The 20,729-nt window shown below is 50.7% G+C and overlaps 1 protein-coding gene across 2 annotated transcripts in view; it reads right to left on the bottom strand.

Annotated features, from left to right (window-relative positions):
- Positions 1 to 14,804, bottom strand: part of PWWP2A (PWWP domain containing 2A) — a 110,720-nt gene extending 95,916 nt beyond the window's left edge. The window contains exon 1 of one of the 2 annotated variants that reach the window (XM_063928416.1): positions 11,981 to 14,804. In XM_063928416.1, coding sequence (XP_063784486.1) covers positions 11,981 to 14,550 — 2,570 coding nt within the window. In that variant the 5' untranslated portion in view covers positions 14,551 to 14,804. The remainder of the gene's footprint in view (positions 1 to 11,980) is intronic. The other variant, XM_063928415.1, reaches the window with a different exon arrangement.
- Between the last annotated feature and the right edge of the window lie 5,925 nt (positions 14,805 to 20,729).

Raw genomic sequence — 20,729 nt, forward strand, 5'->3', positions numbered from 1 at the left:
TGGTGTCCAGTAGCCTAAGAATCCAATCCATCCTGCACGCAAGTGAGTTGAAATTCTCTCCCCTTAGTCCCTCGATGCAGTGAGCCTGTTGCCAGCAGGACTCACTGAAAATAAAAAACCTAAAAACTTTTTCTAAGCAGCTCTTTAGGAGAGCCACCTAGATTGCACCCTGCTCGGACGGGCACAAAAACCTAACTGAGGCTTGGAGGAGGGTCATAGGGGGAGGAGCCAGTACACACCACCTAATCCTAAAGCTTTATTTTTGTGCCCTGTCTCCTGCGGAGCCGCTATTCCCCATGGTCCTGACGGAGTCCCCAGCATCCACTTAGGACGTTAGAGAAAACAGAGGGGACACATAGACCGACTAAAAACACCCAAGGTGTCCCGAGGACGTCCACTGCTATAGCTTGAGTGTCCCCTGACCTGGAACAATATCCCTGAGATCTCTCGTTGAGGCGAGACACCAATATGTCGAATTGGGGGACACCTCTAAGACCTGCCGCTTCAGGAAAACTTCTCGATGACTACTGTATATCTCCCGGATGGAGATCGCATCTGCAGAGGAATCTATTTCTCCGTCGTTCACATCCGGACCGAAGACTGCTAATATAGCGTTTACCAGTTCTTTCACCCAGCGGAAAACTTTTACGGCATCTGCCATTGCCGCTTTGCTCCATGTTCCGCCCTAGCGGCTTACTTACACCACAGCTGTTAAGTCGTCCGACAGAATTAACACGGCAGATCACAAAGCATATGTTCATTGAAAATAGTAATTAATTCAAGAAAGCTTATTGCAGACAAGCTTCCCAGCTTGACCTTTTCCTCTGGAAATACTTCCCTTGCAAGGACTGCTCCCCAGTCTCGGAGATCTGCATGCACGGACACCAGGATCTCATCCTGGATTCGAACCTTCTTCCCTCTAGGAGGCGAGAACTGAGCAGACACCACAGGAGCGATATCCTGGCCATTAGGATTATATTCTGGCGCATGTGCAGGTGAGACCCGGACCACATTTCCAACTGGCCCCGTGAAAACCACTCTGGCATTTGACCTGCTCACTGAAAAGCCTCTTAGGCCACACCATCTTCTTCATCAACAGAACATATTGATGGATTGTCACTGCAAATCTGATCCGACTATGGATCCTCAGACCTCTTTCCACAGGAAAACACAGAACTTCAACCGTTCAGTAACTACTCTGATACCCACCTCAGACATCTGCGTCGTTGGGAACAGTCATTCCCTGTGTTGAACAGTCAGAGAGAAACAACGATTTGCACCACTTGTTTCTTGACCTCGCCTTAATCAGGAGAGCGTCTCAGTACAGAATGACAATAGCTCTTATTATTGAAAGAACCCATCATACTGCCATCACTCCGGTGAAATGGCAAAGACAATCCTGGATATCAACCCAGGTAAGCCGAATGCGGAGAAACACGCATTTAACCCCGTTTCTACCTTTACGTGCTGGAGCTCTCTGGTCTGAGAGAATCCATCCTGTAGGTCAACTACGTAAAGAAAATCTATTTTTTTTTATTTTTTTTTTACACAGGGACAGCAGGACAACGCCCTGAACCTGACGCAACACGGGTATGGCGTTGCGTACTTATTCCCCTTCCAGAGGGGAAACAGCAAGTTCTATTTGAAAAATCAGTGAGGGGAAACATCTGTAAACGCCAGAATATCCCCCTTTGTATTCTATACTTAACTCACAGGTCCTAGTCCATTCCCGGACTGATTGAAAAGTAGTAGACGAGCTCCCACCGGAGTAGGCTCCAGCCAGATAGACCCAGCGACATGCGGTGGATGTGGTAGAAACAGAAAACGACATCCACTTCTGCGAACCTAACAAGGCTGCAGAACTCTTACCTTTTCACCTTCCACTATCTGCACCGAAAGGGAAAAAAAAAAAAAGAACGGTCTCGAACCGGTTAAAATGATTGTAGCCCACAACAGAATGTGTCACCAACCGTTGTGAAGGAGTCTAAAGGTGGGTACACACTGGTAGATATATCTGCAGATCAACTGATCTGCAGATATATCTATGGACGGATCGGGCAGTGTGCTGTGCATACACACTGCCCGATCCGACGGGGACTGTCGTCATGAACTGGGCGGGCGTGTACACACGCCCGCCCAGTTCAGCTGTCAATCACCGCCGGCCGCCGCATGTGTACGGGCGGTCGGCCGACCGCCCCGTACACACACAGCGACGCGCCAATATATCGGTAGATATATTGGCCGTCGGCTGTGCTGCACGGCCGACGCGATACGTCTGTGAACGACGGAGTTCACAGACGTATTGGCCGTACACACTGGCCGACGGTCCCGCGAATATATCGGTCGTTCAAGAGAACGCCCGATATATCGACCAGTGTGTACGGGCCTTAACTCACGAGGTTAGATTTACGAGTAGTATCCGCCGAGACTGACTGAACAGAGGCATTTCTCTCGGAATCAGCCTCAGCATTACCCCGGCCACACCTCCTGTGTTCGCACGGTAGCTTGCCGCAATGTTATAGAGAAGAATCAACATAAGAAACATCCCCTCTCTTTTTAGGGTAATACTATCGGATGCCTTTCCGAATATAAACACTCCCCCATGTGCATGTAATGCAAATAACTCCAAAGCATAGAAATAAAATATCACTTAGCTTCCTGTGTACGATCCTTTGCGACAGGGTTCTGTGTCGACCAGGAGTTGACTTTCACAGTATTCTATCCACGGCGTGAAAAGAATAAACCTTCGGACTCCATGTGAGGATCTGAGACCAACTCATCGCAGCCGACCTAGAGCTTTATCAACAGAGCGACCAGCACATGAGAAGGAATACTTTTAATATTGTAGTTAAAGGGCACTCAAACTTCTTAGTAAATATATGAAAGTTTATTGATTCCAAAAAAAGAATTTTTTAAAAAAAAACCATATCGATGGCCATGGTGAAGGAAAAATAATATTATATATATATATATATATATATATAAAAGAAGAAGGCGGCACTCAGTCAGGCTATCTTCAGAAAAAATGGGTCATTTATTTAGACCAAAAGGCCTTTTGGTCTAAATAAATGACCCATTTTTTCTGAAGATAGCCTGACTGAGTGCCGCCTTCTTCTTACCTGTGCATTTAGTGACCACGGTCACACGGAGGGCACCGCAGCCATTACTTCTACAAGGTATAAGGGAGTGCCGGGCCATCTTGCTATATATATATATATATATATATATATATATATATATATATATATATATATATATAATTACTCAAGCCAAAAAAACAAATATTCCTCTCCAATCCAAGAGATTTTCAACATCAATGCAGCACTTAGAAATACATGATTGAAATTCAAACATATCCGTTGTCGACCTCGGTCATCTAGTGACCGTCATAGACTCCTGCATCCAAGCACAGATCACCTCTGCTGCCACAGCCATCCACACACACACACACCTCTGGGAACAAACCCTATATACCAAATGAACAGAGATAATTCAATTACCTTGATCCACACCTACTTGCTCCACAGGTGCTCTGACATGCCCCTCATCAGACCAGCGTGCGTTCCAGCACATTGCGCATGCGCAGTCACCGGCCAAACAGGTTACTTCCTGTATTCGCGTCACCTAGGTAACAAAGAGACGTGCAGGCCGCTCACCTGTGCGTCTTGCGTGAGTCATCACCTAGCTCACGTCCGGGGGTGGTGCTGGCTCCTGATGCCGAATACTCATGTTAGCGGTTACCATGGTAACCCGTTGTAAGCGCACCACAGGTACAATCCCGTGGCTCACAAACAGGGGAACCAAACCACTGCCAGTCCTCAGCCTATGCCATCTCAATTCCAAATGCCATTCATTTATTATGTCTCAGCGGGTGATGATAATAATTCATACTGAACACCCATGAGGGATATAAGCCATATTCAATTTGTTATTGTCCTCGGCTACCGCTGTGTGCTTGCACCAGGTGCAATCCTGATGCTCACATCACAGCAAGCCATGACACTCCAGGTAGACACATCACAATCCAATGTGTAGACCGGGTCAGCGCACTGTTCCGCTGTCGGCACCACTGGATAGAGAGTAAAGCATGTCTTATAGAGCCTCCTGTGTATTGGGCCAAAAGGTCAATCAAATACACAAAAATGCTATTTATAAACAATGATTCAAATAACTATTTAAACAGTAACGAGCTCCGTTACCCATAAGTGTGTATGTCCCGCGTGTGGCAACAGTTTTATTTAAAAAAAATATTTCACCCAATGTAACAAATATCATACCACTCTAAATAAAAACACTGTTAATATGTGAATCTCCTAGGGCTAGCAAATATATGGATGTAATATAATCATCCACTGTTACTTAATAGTCCCTGTTTTAATTGAATAATGTATATGTGATGCATGTATATCCATCCGCATCTTCCATTGAATATTCACAGAAAACAACGAAAGTTAATATTGTCATTAAGGCCCTGTGGTATCCTTGTATCAAGTCTATACATCCACTTGGCCTCCCTTTGTAAGAGTAAACGTCCACGGTCACCACCCCGACTTGATTTCGGGAATTTTTTTTTTTTGCCAAAATGACCCGAAATTCGACAATTTCGGGAATTCGACCGCAATTGCATATACCCCTAAAAGTAGGCCCATATCCACTCACGCTTGCAGGAAAAGTAGAAAACGACCAATTCTAAATTCCACGGGAGAAGCCTTTCTACTTTCACACCAGGAAACGTACTTTTTCCAGATACAATGATAATGTTTAGACGTAACCATCTTCCTGGCCTGGACTATGGTGGAAATAACCCAGGAGGGAAGACTTTTTCTTGCTAGAATCTCCCTCTCAACTTCCAAACCGTCAAACGTAGCCGCTGCAAGTCTGGATAGACGAACGGACCTTGTTGAAGAAGATCTTTTTGAAGCGACAGAGGCCAGGGATCCTCCAGAGCCATGGGTAGGAGGTCCGAGTACCACGCCCGTCGAGGCCAATCTGGGGCAATTAGAATTGCTTGAACGCTTTCCCTTCTTAGTATTTTTAGAACCCTTGGGATTAGCGGTAGAGGGAACAGGTACACAAACGGGTACGTCCACGGTGTCGTCAGCGCATCCACTGCTACAGCCTGCGGATCCCTCGTTTTGGGACAGTAACGGCATAGCTTCTTGTTGAGATGAGAAGTCATCAGATCTATCTGCAGACAGCCACACTGGTTAATTAACTGTTGAAACACCTGTGTCTGCTGAGGTAGTCTGCTTCCCAGTTGTCCACTCCTGGAATGAATATGGCCGATATGGCCCTTGCATTGGCCTCTGCCCAGATGAGTATTTTTGACACTTCACATTACCGCTCTGCTTCTCGTTTCCCCTTGTCGGTTTATGTACGCCACCGCCGTGGCGTTGTCAGATTGAACCTGGATCGTCTGATCCCTCAGGAGATGGGAAGCTTGCAGAAGAGCATTGTAAATTGCCCTGAGTTCCAGGATGTTTATCGGCAGAGCAGTTTCCTGAACTGACCCCCTTGGGTCACAGCCCCCCAACCCCGGGGGCTGGCATTCGTTGTCAGTAGAATCCACTAGTGGATATTGAAAGTCCTGCCTTCTACCAGGTGCGGAACTTGTAGCCACCATAATAGAGAAATCTGGGCTTTTGGCGATAAGGTCACTTCCTGATGCATGTGAAGGTGAGACCCTGACCATATGTCCAGCAGATCCAGCTGAAATGGCCGGGCATGAAATCTGCCTTATTGGACTGCCTCGTAAGCAGCAACCATCCTGCCCAGCAAGCGTATGCAAAGATGTATGGATACCTTGCAAGGACGGAGCACTGAGCGGACCATAGCCTGGACAGCCAGGGCCTTGCCATCGGAAGATGTATCCAGTATCATTCCCAGGAACTGAAGACGTTGGTTCGGTTCGAGGTGAGATCTCTGGAGATTTAGGATCCACCCATGATCCTTAAGCAGGCGAGTCGTCAGATCGATGCTGTGCAATAGACACTCCCTGGACATCTCCTGATAAAGGCTATCATTCAAGTAGGGGACTATGTTGACTCCCATCATGCGCAGTTGCAGCATCAGCTCCGCCATGACTTTGGTGAAGACCCTCGGAGCTGTGGACAGGCCAAAGGGCAAGGCCTGAAACTGGAAATGGTCGTCTAAGATGGCGAACCTGAGGTAAGCCTGATGAGGGGGCCACATGGGAATGTGTCGGTAAGCATCCTTGACATCTAGGTATACCAGGAATTCCCCCTCCTCCAGACCGGACAGCACTGCCTGCAGGGATTCCATTTTGAATTTGAACACCCGCAGATATGGGTTTAGAGACTTCAGGATCAAGATGGGTTGCACCGAACCATCTGGTTTTGGAACAACAAAAAGACTGTAAAAACCCCTGTTGTGCAACGGAGGAGGTACTGGAACCACCACCCCTGTCATCAAAAGTTTTTGAATAGTCTCTTGCAAGGTAACTTTTGCTGCGGGCAAAACTGGTGTGCCAGATTTGAAAAATCTGTGGGGAGGAAAAGCTTGAAATTCCAGCCGGTATCCCAGGGAAATGAGGTCCCTCACCCAAGGATCCCGGCAGGACCTCGCCCACACGTGGGCAAAGTGTTGAAGGCGAGCACCTACCTGAAAATCGCCGTGCTGCTGGGCCAACAGTCACGCGGAAGGCTTAGCAGCAGGGGATCCGGTGGTCTGGTCCTGGGAAGCTGCAGGTGCAGGCTTACGGGACATACCACGAGATCCTCTCTGAGTGGTAGAGACCCCTCGGCCCCTACCTCTGAACCTTGCCACACAAGGACTGCAAGGAGGGTCCTGTGTAAGAACGTCTAGCAAGTGGCACAGCCGACGGCAGATAGGTAGACTTTCCCGCCATTGCCCGGGAGATCCATTTATTTAAATTTGTCCCCAAACAAGGCATCACCTGTAAAGGGAAGATTTTCAACACCCTTTTTGGAATCAGCGTCCACTGACCATTGACGTAACCACAGAGCTCCTCATAAAATTAGCAGCATCCTGTATGTATTGCAGCAGAGTAATGACCTCATCCTGGGGCAGAGTGTCTAATCCATTAATAATATTATTAGACCACTTGACTACTGCCCTGGAAATCCACCCACAAACTATTGTGGGGCGCTGAGCTACGCCTGCTGTCGTATATATTGCCTTGTGGCTGGTCTAAATTTTACGGTCAGCAGGGTCTTTAAGGGATATAGCCCCTGGCACCCGCAGTACCAATTTCCTAGACAGTCTGGATACAGACATATCGACTGACAGGGGGGGGGGCGCGGTGACAGTTCCCATAACCTTCCTGTCCTCAGCTGTGAATCAGATGAATACCTCTGCGAAATTTTACATTTCTTGTCAGGGTTTACCCATGCCTCCCTGGCCAGGGAGACAGAGGAAAAGTGGCTGAGGTCTTGGGTCTAACAGTAAAGGACAACTCCTCATCTGGTTCTGCTTCCTGATCTTGTATGTCAAGAGCCTCTCTTACAGCATAAATGAGGGCCTAGACCCCAGGGGACAAAGAGCTGTCCTCATCCATATCATCATCATCATCCACATCAGACTGATCAGAAACAGATTGGAGCACCTGTGGCAGTGAGCGTTTATGTGAAACCAACAGAGAGGGCTGAGAAGCCTTTCTGGTATCTGCTGCCTTAGCCATACAATCAATAGACTGTTTTAACAACTCTATATCCTTTTTAGCTGCAGTGAATTCTGAATTTACATTCTGAATCATGCTTTTAAAATTATCCAGCCAGTCAGGTGCCTGAGCACTGTGTCCCTGTGGAGAGAAGGAACACTGTTCGCACATGAGGGACCCCGCTGAAGAAGGGGTAGAGAGTTACAAGCAGTACACATAACCATGTCAACAGACATATTTACACAACTGTAATACAACACAGCTCACTGAATAAAAAATAAATAAAAAAACACCTCCACGCAGACCCTAGAGAGCCCCTGAAGTGACACAGAGAAACGGAGACCAGCACTCCAAACACAGCAGCGCAGTGTGTGAAATTATATGTAAACTTAGAAACGTGCAGCGGCGCTACCGCTAATGTGCTCCCCCCCTGCTATGACCACCTGATACCAGTAGAGTCTGTTACAGCGTGGGTCCATGGAGGAGCAGCGTGCATGCAGCCTTGATGATCTGCAGCAGCAGGAAATAGCGCCTTCCCGCCTCTGGTCCCGCTCTCTGGGAAGCCCCGCCCCTTATAATGGCACGCCGTCCCCTTCATGTTTACACTGGCTTTTCATCATAAAACAGTACACACAAAGCATAAATGACCCTGAGCACTGTGGAGCATGAGCTCTGTGCCAGGTAGCCCGCGGCGGGCCCCCGCAGCTCATGACCCTTGACCGCCACCAAACCGCACTGGGGACCCGCTAACTGGGACTCCGGTGTTAACACTCACCGCACCTGACGATCTTCGGCATCTGTTAGAGGGTGGCAGCTAGCTGATGGTGTGGGCACACACAGTATTGGTGTGTGAAACAGCACCTCAGGAGCTCAGTGTCCTGTCAGCTGGGATTACGAACCATTAACCCTCAGGAGGTTGGTGCGGTCCTCCCTCTAAGTCCCACGAAACAGGTAGACTAGTTGCCAACCAGTACTACCTCAAAATAACTAAATAAAAAAATAAAAGGAAACTCTCTGGAGCTCCACAGAAATGCTCCTTGGGCACATATTTCTAAACTGAGTCTACTAGAAGGGGCATAGAGGGGAGGAGCCAGCACACATACACACACTAAAGGTTTTAAAGTGCCAGGCTCCAGAGGACCCGATCTATACCCCATGGTACTAAAGTACAGATCCCCAGTATCCACTAGGATAGATTAGATAGATTAGATAGATAGATGTGTGGGGAAAGGAACAGTCTTTGACATTGGTGACAGATTACACTTTCAGCTCAAATTAGGAAAAGGTCCAGGGCTATGTTAGACATAAAGCAGTCACTATAAGCAGCTGTTCGCTTCTTTGTAACTACAGCAGGTGTTTACGGATAGCACAATGGGTCATACAAACAGTGCAATCATAGGACTGTATACAGTATTAGTATGTACGAATTATGTGACAAAGCAACGGTGTACTCGACTATACAAAAAGTGTGGACTGCATACAGATTTGTTTTATCCCATGACAATTACCGGTAATAGTTATACTTGTAATAAAATAAGAAGCTGAGTAAATATAAAGAATTTCTAATTGTCACACTATGAGATTTGGGCATATATTTATTTCTGCACAAACAGATTAAGAAGGAAGATCAAACCCTTCCAAAGAGGACATACTGCCCATAGTAACCACATCCAAGCAATCATTTTATAGAATGTACTAGATAAGCGATAGCGGGAGCTGATTGGTTGCTATGGGTAACACATCCACTTGTCCTCACTAAAAAGTTTGATATATTTCCTTTAATCTATCTTAATAAAAAAAAGGGGAAAAATTCAATTAGCAGCAGTAATTTACAGCAGCCAACTGATTCCTCGGGGGCTAAGCCAAGCTAAGCTAAGCCCCGAAAGCCGGCATTATCATGGATTTTTCATCACCTGCCCGCTGGCAGGCAAAACAAGAATCCCAGATAAATGATCTGTTTTCGTGATTGCGCAACACATGGATACACAAACTTATCCGGGATCCTACGTGCACCCGGCTCTTTTTTTCCTGGGAACAAGTGAATTCTCCCCTTAGTCATTTATTTTACCTAGAATAGGTAAATATCACAATACATCTAAAATTTTGCCCATCAAAATGAAAATATGCCCACCTCACTGATCAGCACTTGGCGCCTAGACAAACAAAGGTTTCACTATCTCACTCTCACTCAAAAAAGTCCGTATTTCGGAATATTCCGTATTTCGGAATATTTGGATATGGGATACTCAACCTGTATAACAAAAGGATCCACTTGGGCCATAGATGTCACAATGGACAAACTTCCATTCTTTGGATGAGGGGTACTGGCGCCGGACTCCGGGGGCACATGTGCGCGCGCCCGAAACGGGGGCGCGGCCACGCAAATTAGGGGGCGTGGCCACGCCTACATCATTTTAGGGGGCGGTGCGGCCCACAAACGCTACTATAGAGAGCGTCTGTGGCCGGCGACGTCACTGTTGGGGGCGTGCCCAGCACCTCCGTCGGTGCTGGGCTTCCCCCCAGCCCTCTCCCAATGCGTGAATGGATGCCGCGCGCATGCGCACGGCATCTATACACGCCGGGAGGGCAGGAAGCAGGCGGCTGTTCTAGCAGGGCGCCGCAAAAGGGTCAGGGCGGGTTTTGCCTGCTAAAAAACGAGCAGGGCGCGGCGCCCTGCTAAAACAGCCTAGAGTGAACACTAGTACTCAATTGTTCGAAAAGTCAGTTGGGTGCGTTTTTTCCTATCTAATGGACAGGAAAACTAGAAACCCAACTGACTTTAACAATTGAATTTCCCCCATTGTGTCAACTGAATGGGGTTCCATTTAATATTGTTTTTTTGGGGGGGTTTGGGGTTAACTTAGATATTGGGTATTAGGTATTGTGCTGAACCAGTTCCCAAAGCATCATTTGTTAGCTGAACCAATTAATATTTAGTAGACTGCAGTTAAGCTATAAGAACCAGTAAGACGCTCATAAATACAAGTCATGGTACAGTATCCCATCAACCTAATATCCCACAAACTGCATAGGTGACAGGCCCACTTTAAGGCAATGCATGTTTTGAACGTACTTTACCCTCTGCATTTTTTACGTACATTCCCTACTAGAATACAAAAAAGATCACTAATGACCCTTTCACACACTGGGGCAGATGTTTTAAGCCTGGAGAAGTGATAAAGCAGTGACAATGCTCCAGCCAAACAGCTCGTAAATTTACATATTGGAGCCGATTGACTGGTGTGTTATCACCTTGCACTTATCACTGCTTTATCACTTCTCCAGGTTTAATACATCTGCCCCAGAAAGGCAAATTCCCAGGTTAAGAAGTTCTACCCGGTAATTTGCCGATAAATACGGGTCCTTTTTCTGTGTGAAAGGGTCAACCCGGGTTGAAATTCCCGGGACTTCGACCCAGGAATTTCTACCCAGGTTGACACTTTCACACAGACAAAATACACGTGTTGATCCGCAAATTACCGGGTAGAGATTCCTGACCCGGTAATTTGCTACTGTGTGAAAGGGGGGTCAGGCAGAGACCGGCAAAGCTACCCGGCACTGAAATGCTGGGATTTGTCTGAAAGTGGTATAATAGGCCTACCTAATGCAATCACCAAACGGAATAATGAAGCCTAAAGCCACCTGGATTTCCAGTATTTATGTTCATTGTGTAATATTTGCAAGTGACCATTTAATACATGTAATTTTTTTAAATGTAATAAAGGGCTGTGTGCATTATATTTATTCACAATATATGACTCAATAGTGTTCTCAAATTTGTAAAGTTAAAAAAAAAAAAAAAAAGGGAGATTACACTGAGCTATTATGATGCTCACATTTCTAGGAGTCTATGGACTACTGAGTAGTTACCATCTCAATGGCAGTAGAGCCAAGCACTTAAATATGGATACGCTAGAGGGGAACCCGCGTCATACTGTACCGTCCAAAGTGTGGAGAAAAAAACCCATAGCAACCACTTATCAAGCATGTTCTATGATAGTATAGGTAGCAGATGATTAGTTGCTATAGGCAACTTCCCCACTCTTTAGAAGGTTTCATACATCCCCCATATTCATAACCAGTAGCACACAGTAGAGGTGTATGACCATCCCAAGACCATTTGCTACATACAATTAGGAGGTTCACCCTAATCAATGACTATCATTGATTAAAATAATCCCCATAGCCTATTTGTACTCTGGATATTTCATGGAAGAGATTAGTTTATTTTTGGAGCTGGTCTGTATTTAAACCATGTTCAAAACAGTTTTAGGACACTGATGGTACATCATCTTACAACCACTCTTGTAAACACAAGTGCCAGGATTCAGCCTTTCATACCTTTTTGACAGATCCATTAGGACCCCTGAGAAGATTCTGTCTCCATGCCGGAAGGAAACCACCAATGCATCCTGAATGAGGTGGTCAAGAGTAACCTGAACTTCAGAACCAGGAATGAGACCATCAATTCCACCAGTGATAAGTTTCTCTGATGCAGGCAGAATCCCTTGGCCTTTATTAGTATTGTCCATACAAGCATCCATGCCAGAATTAATGGAGGGAGGCTTTGGTTCCTCCAAACAGAGTTCATCGCCATCTTTAAGCTGTGCAGTATTTGAGGTCATTCTAGTTGCCTCCAGTTGTCCCAGCACAGTGTCCATAGAGACATGGTGAGAAGAGCCCTCATTTTCACAAACAGGAACCTGCTCTATTTCAGTGTCCCTATAAAATGGATCATATTCAACATCTGGAGACAATGGTACAATCTTTGTACATTCAGAAGTAGTTTCCATTTTAGGCTCAGTTTCCATAGAAATGGATGGAGAGTCCAGCTCTTTTTCCAAAGTTGTTTGTGGCAAGCTGATGGCACTGGTCACCGAAGTCACTACATCTTCAGGCGCCAGTTCACTAGGTGACCAACTGTCGCCAGGGACTAAATCATACTTAGTTTCAGAAATTAATTGCACAGATGTCTCTCCAGGAGAAGGTAATGCTTGAATCTCTGTTGTATTAGATAAAAAATGACAGCCAATACTAAAGTCCTCGTTATTTGGCCCTTCATCAAGATTTTTTAGGACTGGTTGCAAGAAAAGCTTGACCTCCACCCCAAGTTCACTACATTGTTCAGACACAGGATGAGCTTCATGGGAGTTTTCCACCATGCCTAAATCAAGTACTTCCTTCGCAGAGACTGTATCAAGTTTATGTTGTATTTTATTATGAAATGGTTTAGGCACACAATCATTATCACTATCTAATGGATCAAAGCTCTTGTTGCAAGGTTCATGGATTGAATTGACAGCGGCCACTGCAGTCTTGGCCACTGCTTCAGCGTCTGTATGGACAGGGTCTGGTTCTGACAAAAAAACAATTGATCCAGGGACGGTTTCATCTTCTAGTGTATTTTCCAATGGGACTTTATGCTGCAAGTGCAACATCACGTCAGGCTCTGCCAACACAGCAGAGCCTAGCTCCTGTGCCATCACCTCAGGGACTGACTGTTTTGCCTCTATGAGACAGAAAACCTTGGAGACTGGCTCTTGTGCCTCATCAAGTGAACACTCCATGAGCTGAAAAGTCTCAGGGGCTGGCTCTTGCATCTCCCCTACTGAATTGTCCATGAGCGAAAAAAACACTGGCTCTACCACCTCATCTACTAAATCTACCATGGTGGGAACAATTTCATGAACAAGTTGCTGTGCCATCAATTCATGGACTGGCTCTTTCATCTCGGGTAGCGAATCCTCCACAAGCAGAGCAACCTCAGAAACAGAAATCTGCTCCCGCTTCTCAGGGGTAGGCTCTTGCCCATCACACAGCAAGTCCTCCATGAACTGAACCACTTCAGCAATTGGCTGATGTACCTCTCGTACCGAATCCTGCAAGTGCATAACAACCCCAGGGACAAACTCCTGCATAATTTCAGGGACTGGCTCTTGCGCCTCATCTAGTAAACCCACAAGTGGAACATCCTCAGGGGCAGGAGGTTCCTGGATCAATTGAAAAGTAGACTCTTGTACTGGAAGCAGCACATCAGTAACTGTCTCATGTAGGTGAGACACCTCCAAAGGAATAGTCTCTAGCTGTGACCCGATATCGGAGATAAGCCCTCGTGTGTACGGGACATCCACAAGCGAGGGCTCTTGAACATGCAACAGTCCGCCAGGGGTCGGTTCCTGGATGTGTAGCATCCCGACTGGAGCAGGGTCCTGTGTGTCCAGAACCTCAATGGGAACAGTCTCTACTACTTCAAGTTCTAGGCCAGGCTCTTGCAATACCCCCTCCTGGTCCGCTTCCTGCATCTCTTGGACTTCCTCAGGGGCACCCTCCTGCTGGACAGCCACACCTTTGGGTGAGGATGACAACTGCAGGGTCACTGGTACCTGAGGATGCTCTGCCTCTAAGGAGGGGGTCTCAACATCCTCCCTCTCAGCCAGTTCCACCATAGCTGATGGACTGTCCTCAGAGAGACCTCCAGGGTAGGGGGCATGGGGGCATTGCTCCCTTAGTGAAACGGGCCCCTCTTCCTGCTGCTCCCCCGGGTCTCCAGTGCCCACCTCTGAGATCTGTACGTCCACGGTGCCCACTCTTATGGGCCAGGGGCCCGGTGCGGCCTCCAGGGCGCCAGGGTCAGAGCCGGCTCCCTCATCTCCACTCGCCGGACAGGTGACCTCAGCACCGGCGCAACCCGGCACCTTCCCGTCCTCAGGCAGCCGCAGCCCCGGCTCTCCGTCTCTGCTTCCATCGTCCGGGACGTGGGCTTCCTCACAGCCAGGCTCCTCTGCGATGCGGTCCGGCTCTCCCGCGGCCTGCACGTATCCGTCCGGCCCGCCATCTCCAGGGATCGGCTCGCTGTCTGGCTCAGCTTCTCCTCCCTCCCCCGACCCAGGCGCACCAGCCGCGGCCGCCATTTTCTCTTTCGCTTCTAGCCCCCCTTCCTCCTCCTCCTCCTCACACGGACAAATCGATCTTCGGCCTCCTAGTCCTTAGCCTGAGAGAAAGCCCACCCCATAGTGCACAACGGCCGCATCCGATTGGCCGAGACGATGCCAATCATAGACACAAACCCAAAGTACTTCTCATTCGCAACAACCAGGCCCGCCCAGGTGCCATTTCCCAAGGTAAAAAAGAAAGCTGGCTTCTCGTTGGGTCGCACTTAGAGCCTTCGGGATTCCATTTGATAGTTCGTAAGTCAATCACTGCAGAAGCGCTAAACTTATTGGTCCTTGTGGAAGTCGGTCATTTTATATCTTTTGGTCTTGTTGCTAGGCAGCCAGCCAACTGCTACTAGCGGTAATGCAGCAGCAGAGGGAAGCAGCATGGCCGTGGTGTCAGAGCATCAATAATATAGTGTGTGCTCAGTGGCACTGCAGCTTTCTGTGTATTATCCTGCCTGCAGCTGGCTCTGGTTATAGTGACCACTGTATTCTGGGGAAATCATGTAAAAAAAAATTGTGCGTGTAAAAAAAGAAATGCTTGCAAGAAAATTATATATAAATACATATCCATTTTTTGTATGTTATATGTATTTGTGTATATATATTTCTTTCAAACATTCACGAGGATGCAGGGGCGGATTGGCCCACAGGGGGACAGGGTAAACCCTCGGTGGGCGATTTTACACTTAAATTACACATTATGCATATGTTGCATTATACTGTACAGGACTATGGTGTACTTTGCAGTGTATTGCTGTTAATCTGGCACATTATCATGCATACACTAATAGTATTTACTATATATATTTCTCAGTGCCGTAACTAGACTTTTTAGCGCTGTGTGCAAGAAACGGTATCGGCGCCCCCCCCCCCCTTTGTGTAAAACGGGTAGTGCGCACCGGAAACGCGCACAAAAAATATAGGGGCGTGGCTGTCTGCAGTGTATTGCTGTTGTTAATCTGGTGCATTATCATGCATACACTAGTAGTATTTACTATATACTAGGTGATTCATCGCACCCTACGGGCGCTCTTCACACCTGTGAACATACGCAGGCCGGTAGATAACAGATCCAGAAATGCAGGGCAGTATAGAGGGCATACAGAAATGGTGTCCGGTTGAGAAAAGATAGAGAGGCGTGGGGGGGGGGGGGGGGGGGGGGGCAAGGGAATGTACAGAAACGCTGTGCGATCGGTAAAGGATAGGGAGAGGCAGGGTGGTAGGGAGAGGATAAAGAGGCAAGGTGTTAGACAGAAAATACCGTTGCAAGAGGCTATGACCCGTTAACCCCTGCACGGGCTTCAGCTGTGCTATAATTGTTATTATATGGAGTATTACCTGCAAAAAAGTTTATGCTAGTGGGTAAATATTGCAAGGGGGAAGGGCGTGCGATTGTCAAGGGGGTATAGGCCTTTGTGATGGCGTGAAGAGTGGCCACAGGGCACAATGAATAACATAGTGTAGTATATACTGCTAGTGGCCAGAGGTAGCAGGGCAGCTTATACACACAGTGGCCACAGATAGCAGAGCCGCTTATACACACAGCGGCCACAGGTAGCAGAGCCGCTTATACACACAGTGCCCACAGGTAGCAGAGGCGCTTATACACACAGCGGCCACAGGTAGCAGAGGCGCTTATACACACAATACCCACAGATAGCAGCGCAGCTTATACACACAGTGTCCACAGGTATTAGAGCCGCGTATACACACAATGGACACAGGTAGCTGAGCCGCTTATACACACAATGGCCACAGGTAACAGAGCCACGTATCCACACAGTGGCCAGAGGTAGCAGGGCAGCTTATACACACAATACCCACAGGTAGCAGAGCCGCTTATACACACACAATACCCACAGGTAGCAGAGCCGCTTATACACACAATACCCACAGGTAGCAGAGGCGCTTATACACACAGTGCCCACGGGTAGAAGCGCAGCTTATACACACAGTGGCCACAGGTATCCGAGCCACGTATCCACACAGTGGCCAGAGGTAGCAGGGCAGCTTATACACACAATACTCACAGATAGCAGAGCCGCTTATACACACAGTGCCCACAGGTAGCAGAAACGTTTATACACAACGTGTCCACAGGTAGCAAAGCAGTTTATACACACAATACTCACAGATAGCAGAGCCGCTTATACACACAGCGGCCACAGGTAGCAGAGCCGCTTATACACACAGTGCCCACAGGTAGCAGAGGCGCTTATACACACAGTGCCCACAGGTAGCAGAGACGTTTATACACAACATGCCCACAGGTAGCAAAGCAGTTTATACACACAATGACCACAGGTAGCAGTGGTTCTTATACACACAATGGCCCCCGGTAGCAGTGCCACTTCTACACACAATTCCCATAGGTAACAGAGACGCTTATACACACAGTGGCCACAGGTAGCTGAGCCACTTATACACACAATGGCCACAAGTAGCAGCACCACTTATACACACAATGGCCACTTTTAGCAGCACCGCTTATACACACAATGGCCACTGGTAGCAGTGTCACTTATACACACAATGGCCACAGGCAGCAGCGCCACTTATACACCCAATGGCCACAGGTAGCAGTGGCGCTTATACACACAATGGCCACAGTATTACTTTTTTTATTAATCCAATGTCCACTGGTAGGAACTATACTTACAGAAGTTCAGTGTGTGTGTGGGGGGGGGTTTGGAAAGGGGGTGGGTTCAGTGAGGTGGAGGTGCCTATCCGTGCCGCTGATCACCCCGATTTAGGGAATCACTTGTAGGGGCTGCGGATGGTGTCCGAGGTGCTACGTGTGGTGGAGGGGTGGGAGCGGGAGGGGGTCCAGAGGTGTTGTGGGTGGTGGAGGGGTGGGTGCAGTGGCACGGATTGCGGAAAGGGTGCAGAGGTGCTGTGGATGGGGGAGGGGAAGGTGTGGAGGGGGCGCGGATGGGGTCTAGAAATGCTGCAGGTGGGGGAGGTGCGGGTGCGGAAGGGGAGTGTAGATGCTGTTGGTGGGGGAGGGGTGGGTGCGAGGGGCTGTGGATGAAGGAGGGGTCTGGAGGTGGTGTGCGTGGGGGAGGGGCGATGTACTGGGGGGGTTGCAGGGGGGGTGAGGTTGGGTGATAGGTTCTAGAAGTGATGCGGGTGGAGGAGGGGTGGCTTCAGGGGAGCCATGGATGGGGTCCGGAGGTGCTGTGGGAGGTGGTCCAGAGGTGCTGCGGGTGGGGGAGGTGTGGTAGGTCCACGAATGGGGGAAGGTGTCTATAGATTATGTGGGTGGGGGAGGGGGCCGGAGGTGCTGTGTTTGGGGGAGTGGCGGCTGCGGGGGTGTGGTGGGGGTATGGATGCGCTGCGGGCGGGGGTGCTGCGGGTGTGGGTGCTACATGTGGGGGAGGGGGCAGGAGTGCCGCGGGTGGGAGGGGGATGTGGTGGATGCTGTGGGTGGGAGCGGGGCGTGTGCCGCGGGTGGGGGCGGATGTGGTGGATGCTGTTGGTGCCCCGGGTGGGGGAGGGGTGGGTGGGGTGGAGGGTGCGGGGGTGTAGTGGGGGGGAGAGGTGGGTATTGGGGTTTGGGGGAGGGGTGGTGGGTGCTGCGGGTGTGGGTGCTACATGTGGGGGAGGGGTGTGTGCTGCGGGTGGGGGGCGGATGTGGTGGATGCTATGGGTGCTGCGGGTGGGGGAGGTGCGGGTGGGGTGTAGGGTGCGGGGGGGAGAGGTGGGTATGGGGGTGGGTTGGGGGAGGGTGCGGGGGTGTAGCGGGGGGAGAGGTGGGGGTGGGGGAGGTGCGGGGGTACCGCGGGTGGGGAAGGGGCGGGGGGGTTTGCGGGTTGTGGGTGATACGGGTGGTGGAGGGGGCGGGAGTGCCGTGGGTGGGGGACGGATGTGGTGGGTGCCACGGGTGGAGGAGGGGTGGGGGGTGCTGCGGGTGGGGGCGGGAGTGCCGTGGGTGGGGGAGGGGCGGGGGTTCTGCAGGTGTGGGTGCTGCGGGTGGGGTAGGGGGCGCAAGTCGGATGTGGTGGATGCCGCGGGTGGGGGCGGATGTGGTGGACACTGTGGGTGCCGCAGGTGGGGGAGGTGCGTGGGTGCCGCCGGTGGGAGAGGGGCGGGCGGGGTTTGTGGTGCGGGGGTGTAGCGGGGGGAGTGGTGGGTATGGGGGTGTGGTGGAGGAGGGGCGGGGGTGCCGCGGGTTGTGGGTGCAACGGGTGGGGGAGGGGGCGGGAGTGCCGCGGGTGGGGGGAGGGGCGTGTGCCGTGGGTGGGTGCCACGGGTGGGGGAGGTGCGGGTGGGGTGGAGGGTGCGGTGGAGGGGGGAGAGGTGGGTATGGGGGTGGGGGAGGTGCGGCTGCAGGGGGGGGTGGTGGGGGTCTGGATGCACTGCGGGCAGGGGAGGGGGTGCTGCGGTTGTGGGTGGGTGCTACGGGTGGGGGAGGGGGCGGGAGTACCTCGGGTGGGGGAGGGGTGTGTGCCGCGGGTGGGGGGGCGGATGTGGTGGATGCTGTGGGTGCCGCTGGTGGGGTGGAGGGTGCGGGGGTGTAGGGGGGAGAGGTGGATATGGGGGTGCCGGTGAGTGCTACGGGTGGGGGAGGGGCATGTGCCATGGGTGGGGGGCGGATGTGGTGGATGCTGTGGGTGGGGGAGGGGCGGGTGGAGTGGAGGGTGCAGGGGTGTAGCGGGGGGAGAGGTGGGTATTGGGGTGGGGGAGGTGCTGGGGTGCTGCGGGTGGGGGAGGGAGTGCAGCGGGCGGGGGAGGGGTGTGTGCCGCGAGTGGGGGGCAGATGTGGGTGCAATGGGTGGGGGAGGGGGCGGGAGTGCCACGGGTGGGGGGTGCTGCAGGTGTGGGTGCCGCTGGTGGGAGGAGCGGGGCATGTGCGGCGGGGCGGGGGCAGATGTTGTGAAGTCTGTGGGTGCCGCTGGTGGGGGAGGGGCAGGGGGTGCCACGGGTGGGAGGGTGCGGGTAGGAGCGGGGTGTGTGCCGCGGGTGGGGTGCGGATGTTGTGAAGGCTGTGGGTTCCGCGGGTGGGAGGGGGACGGCTGCGGCAGTCTGAGGTCGTCCACGGCATTCTCCTCCGGACTGTGCGGCAGCTGAGCAGTCACCGGCTGCAGTGTCACCAGGGTGCAGGGAGTGTACGGGGAGTAGGGAGAGAGGGGAGTGGGCGGAGATAGGGAGGGGACTGGGTGGGGATGGGCGGACCGAGGGAGGGGACTGTTCCTGGCCTGCATCCGGTCAGCGTTAGAACGGCAGGCACAGAGTCACAAGGCTATTATATAGGAGATGGGCAGGCCCCCCCCCCCATAATATAAGGCATCCCGCTCCCCCAATATGAGTAATCTTCCCCCCTTTATAAAGAATTCCACTTCCCCTCCTTCCAGCACAATAGCAGCCATCAAGTTATTTCTCTGACGTCCTAGTGGATGCTGGGAATTCCGTAAGGACCATGGGGAATAGCGGCTCCGCAGAAGACTGGGCACAAAAGTAAAGCTTTAGGACTACCTGGTGTGCACTGGCTCCTCCCCCTATGACCCTCCTCCAAGCCTCAGTTAGATTTTTGTGCCCGGCCGAGAAGGGTGCACACTAGGGGCTCTCCTGAGCTTCTTAGTGAAAGTTTAGTTTTAGGTTTTTTATTTTCAGTGAGACCTGCTGGCAACAGGCTCACTGCATCGAGGGACTAAGGGGAGAAGAAGCGAACTCACCTGCGTGCAGAGTGGATTGGGCTTCTTAGGCTACTGGACACCATTAGCTACAGAGGGACCGAACACAGGCCCAGCCTCGGAGCTCGGTCCCAGAGCCTCGCCGCCGGCCCCCTTACAGAGTCAGAAGCAAGAAGAGGTCCGGAAAAATCGGCGGCAGAAGACATCCTGTCTTCACCAAGGTAGCGCACAGCACTGCAGCTGTGCGCCATTGCTCCTCAGCACACTTCACACTTCGGTCACTGAGGGTGCAGGGCGCTAGGGGGGGGGCGCCCTGAGCAGCAATAAAAACACCTTGGCTGGACGAAAATACATCACATATAGCCCCCAGGGCTATATGGATGAATTTTAACCCCTGCCAGATTCCACAGAAAAACGGGAGAAAAGGCCGCCGAGAAGGGGGCGGAGCCTATCTCCTCAGCACACTGGCGCCATTTTCTCTCACAGCTCCGTTGGAGGGAAGCTCCCTGGCTCTCCCCT

Source organism: Pseudophryne corroboree, chromosome 6 (assembly GCF_028390025.1).
Source record: "Pseudophryne corroboree isolate aPseCor3 chromosome 6, aPseCor3.hap2, whole genome shotgun sequence".
Classification (NCBI taxonomy): Eukaryota; Metazoa; Chordata; class Amphibia; order Anura; family Myobatrachidae; genus Pseudophryne; species Pseudophryne corroboree.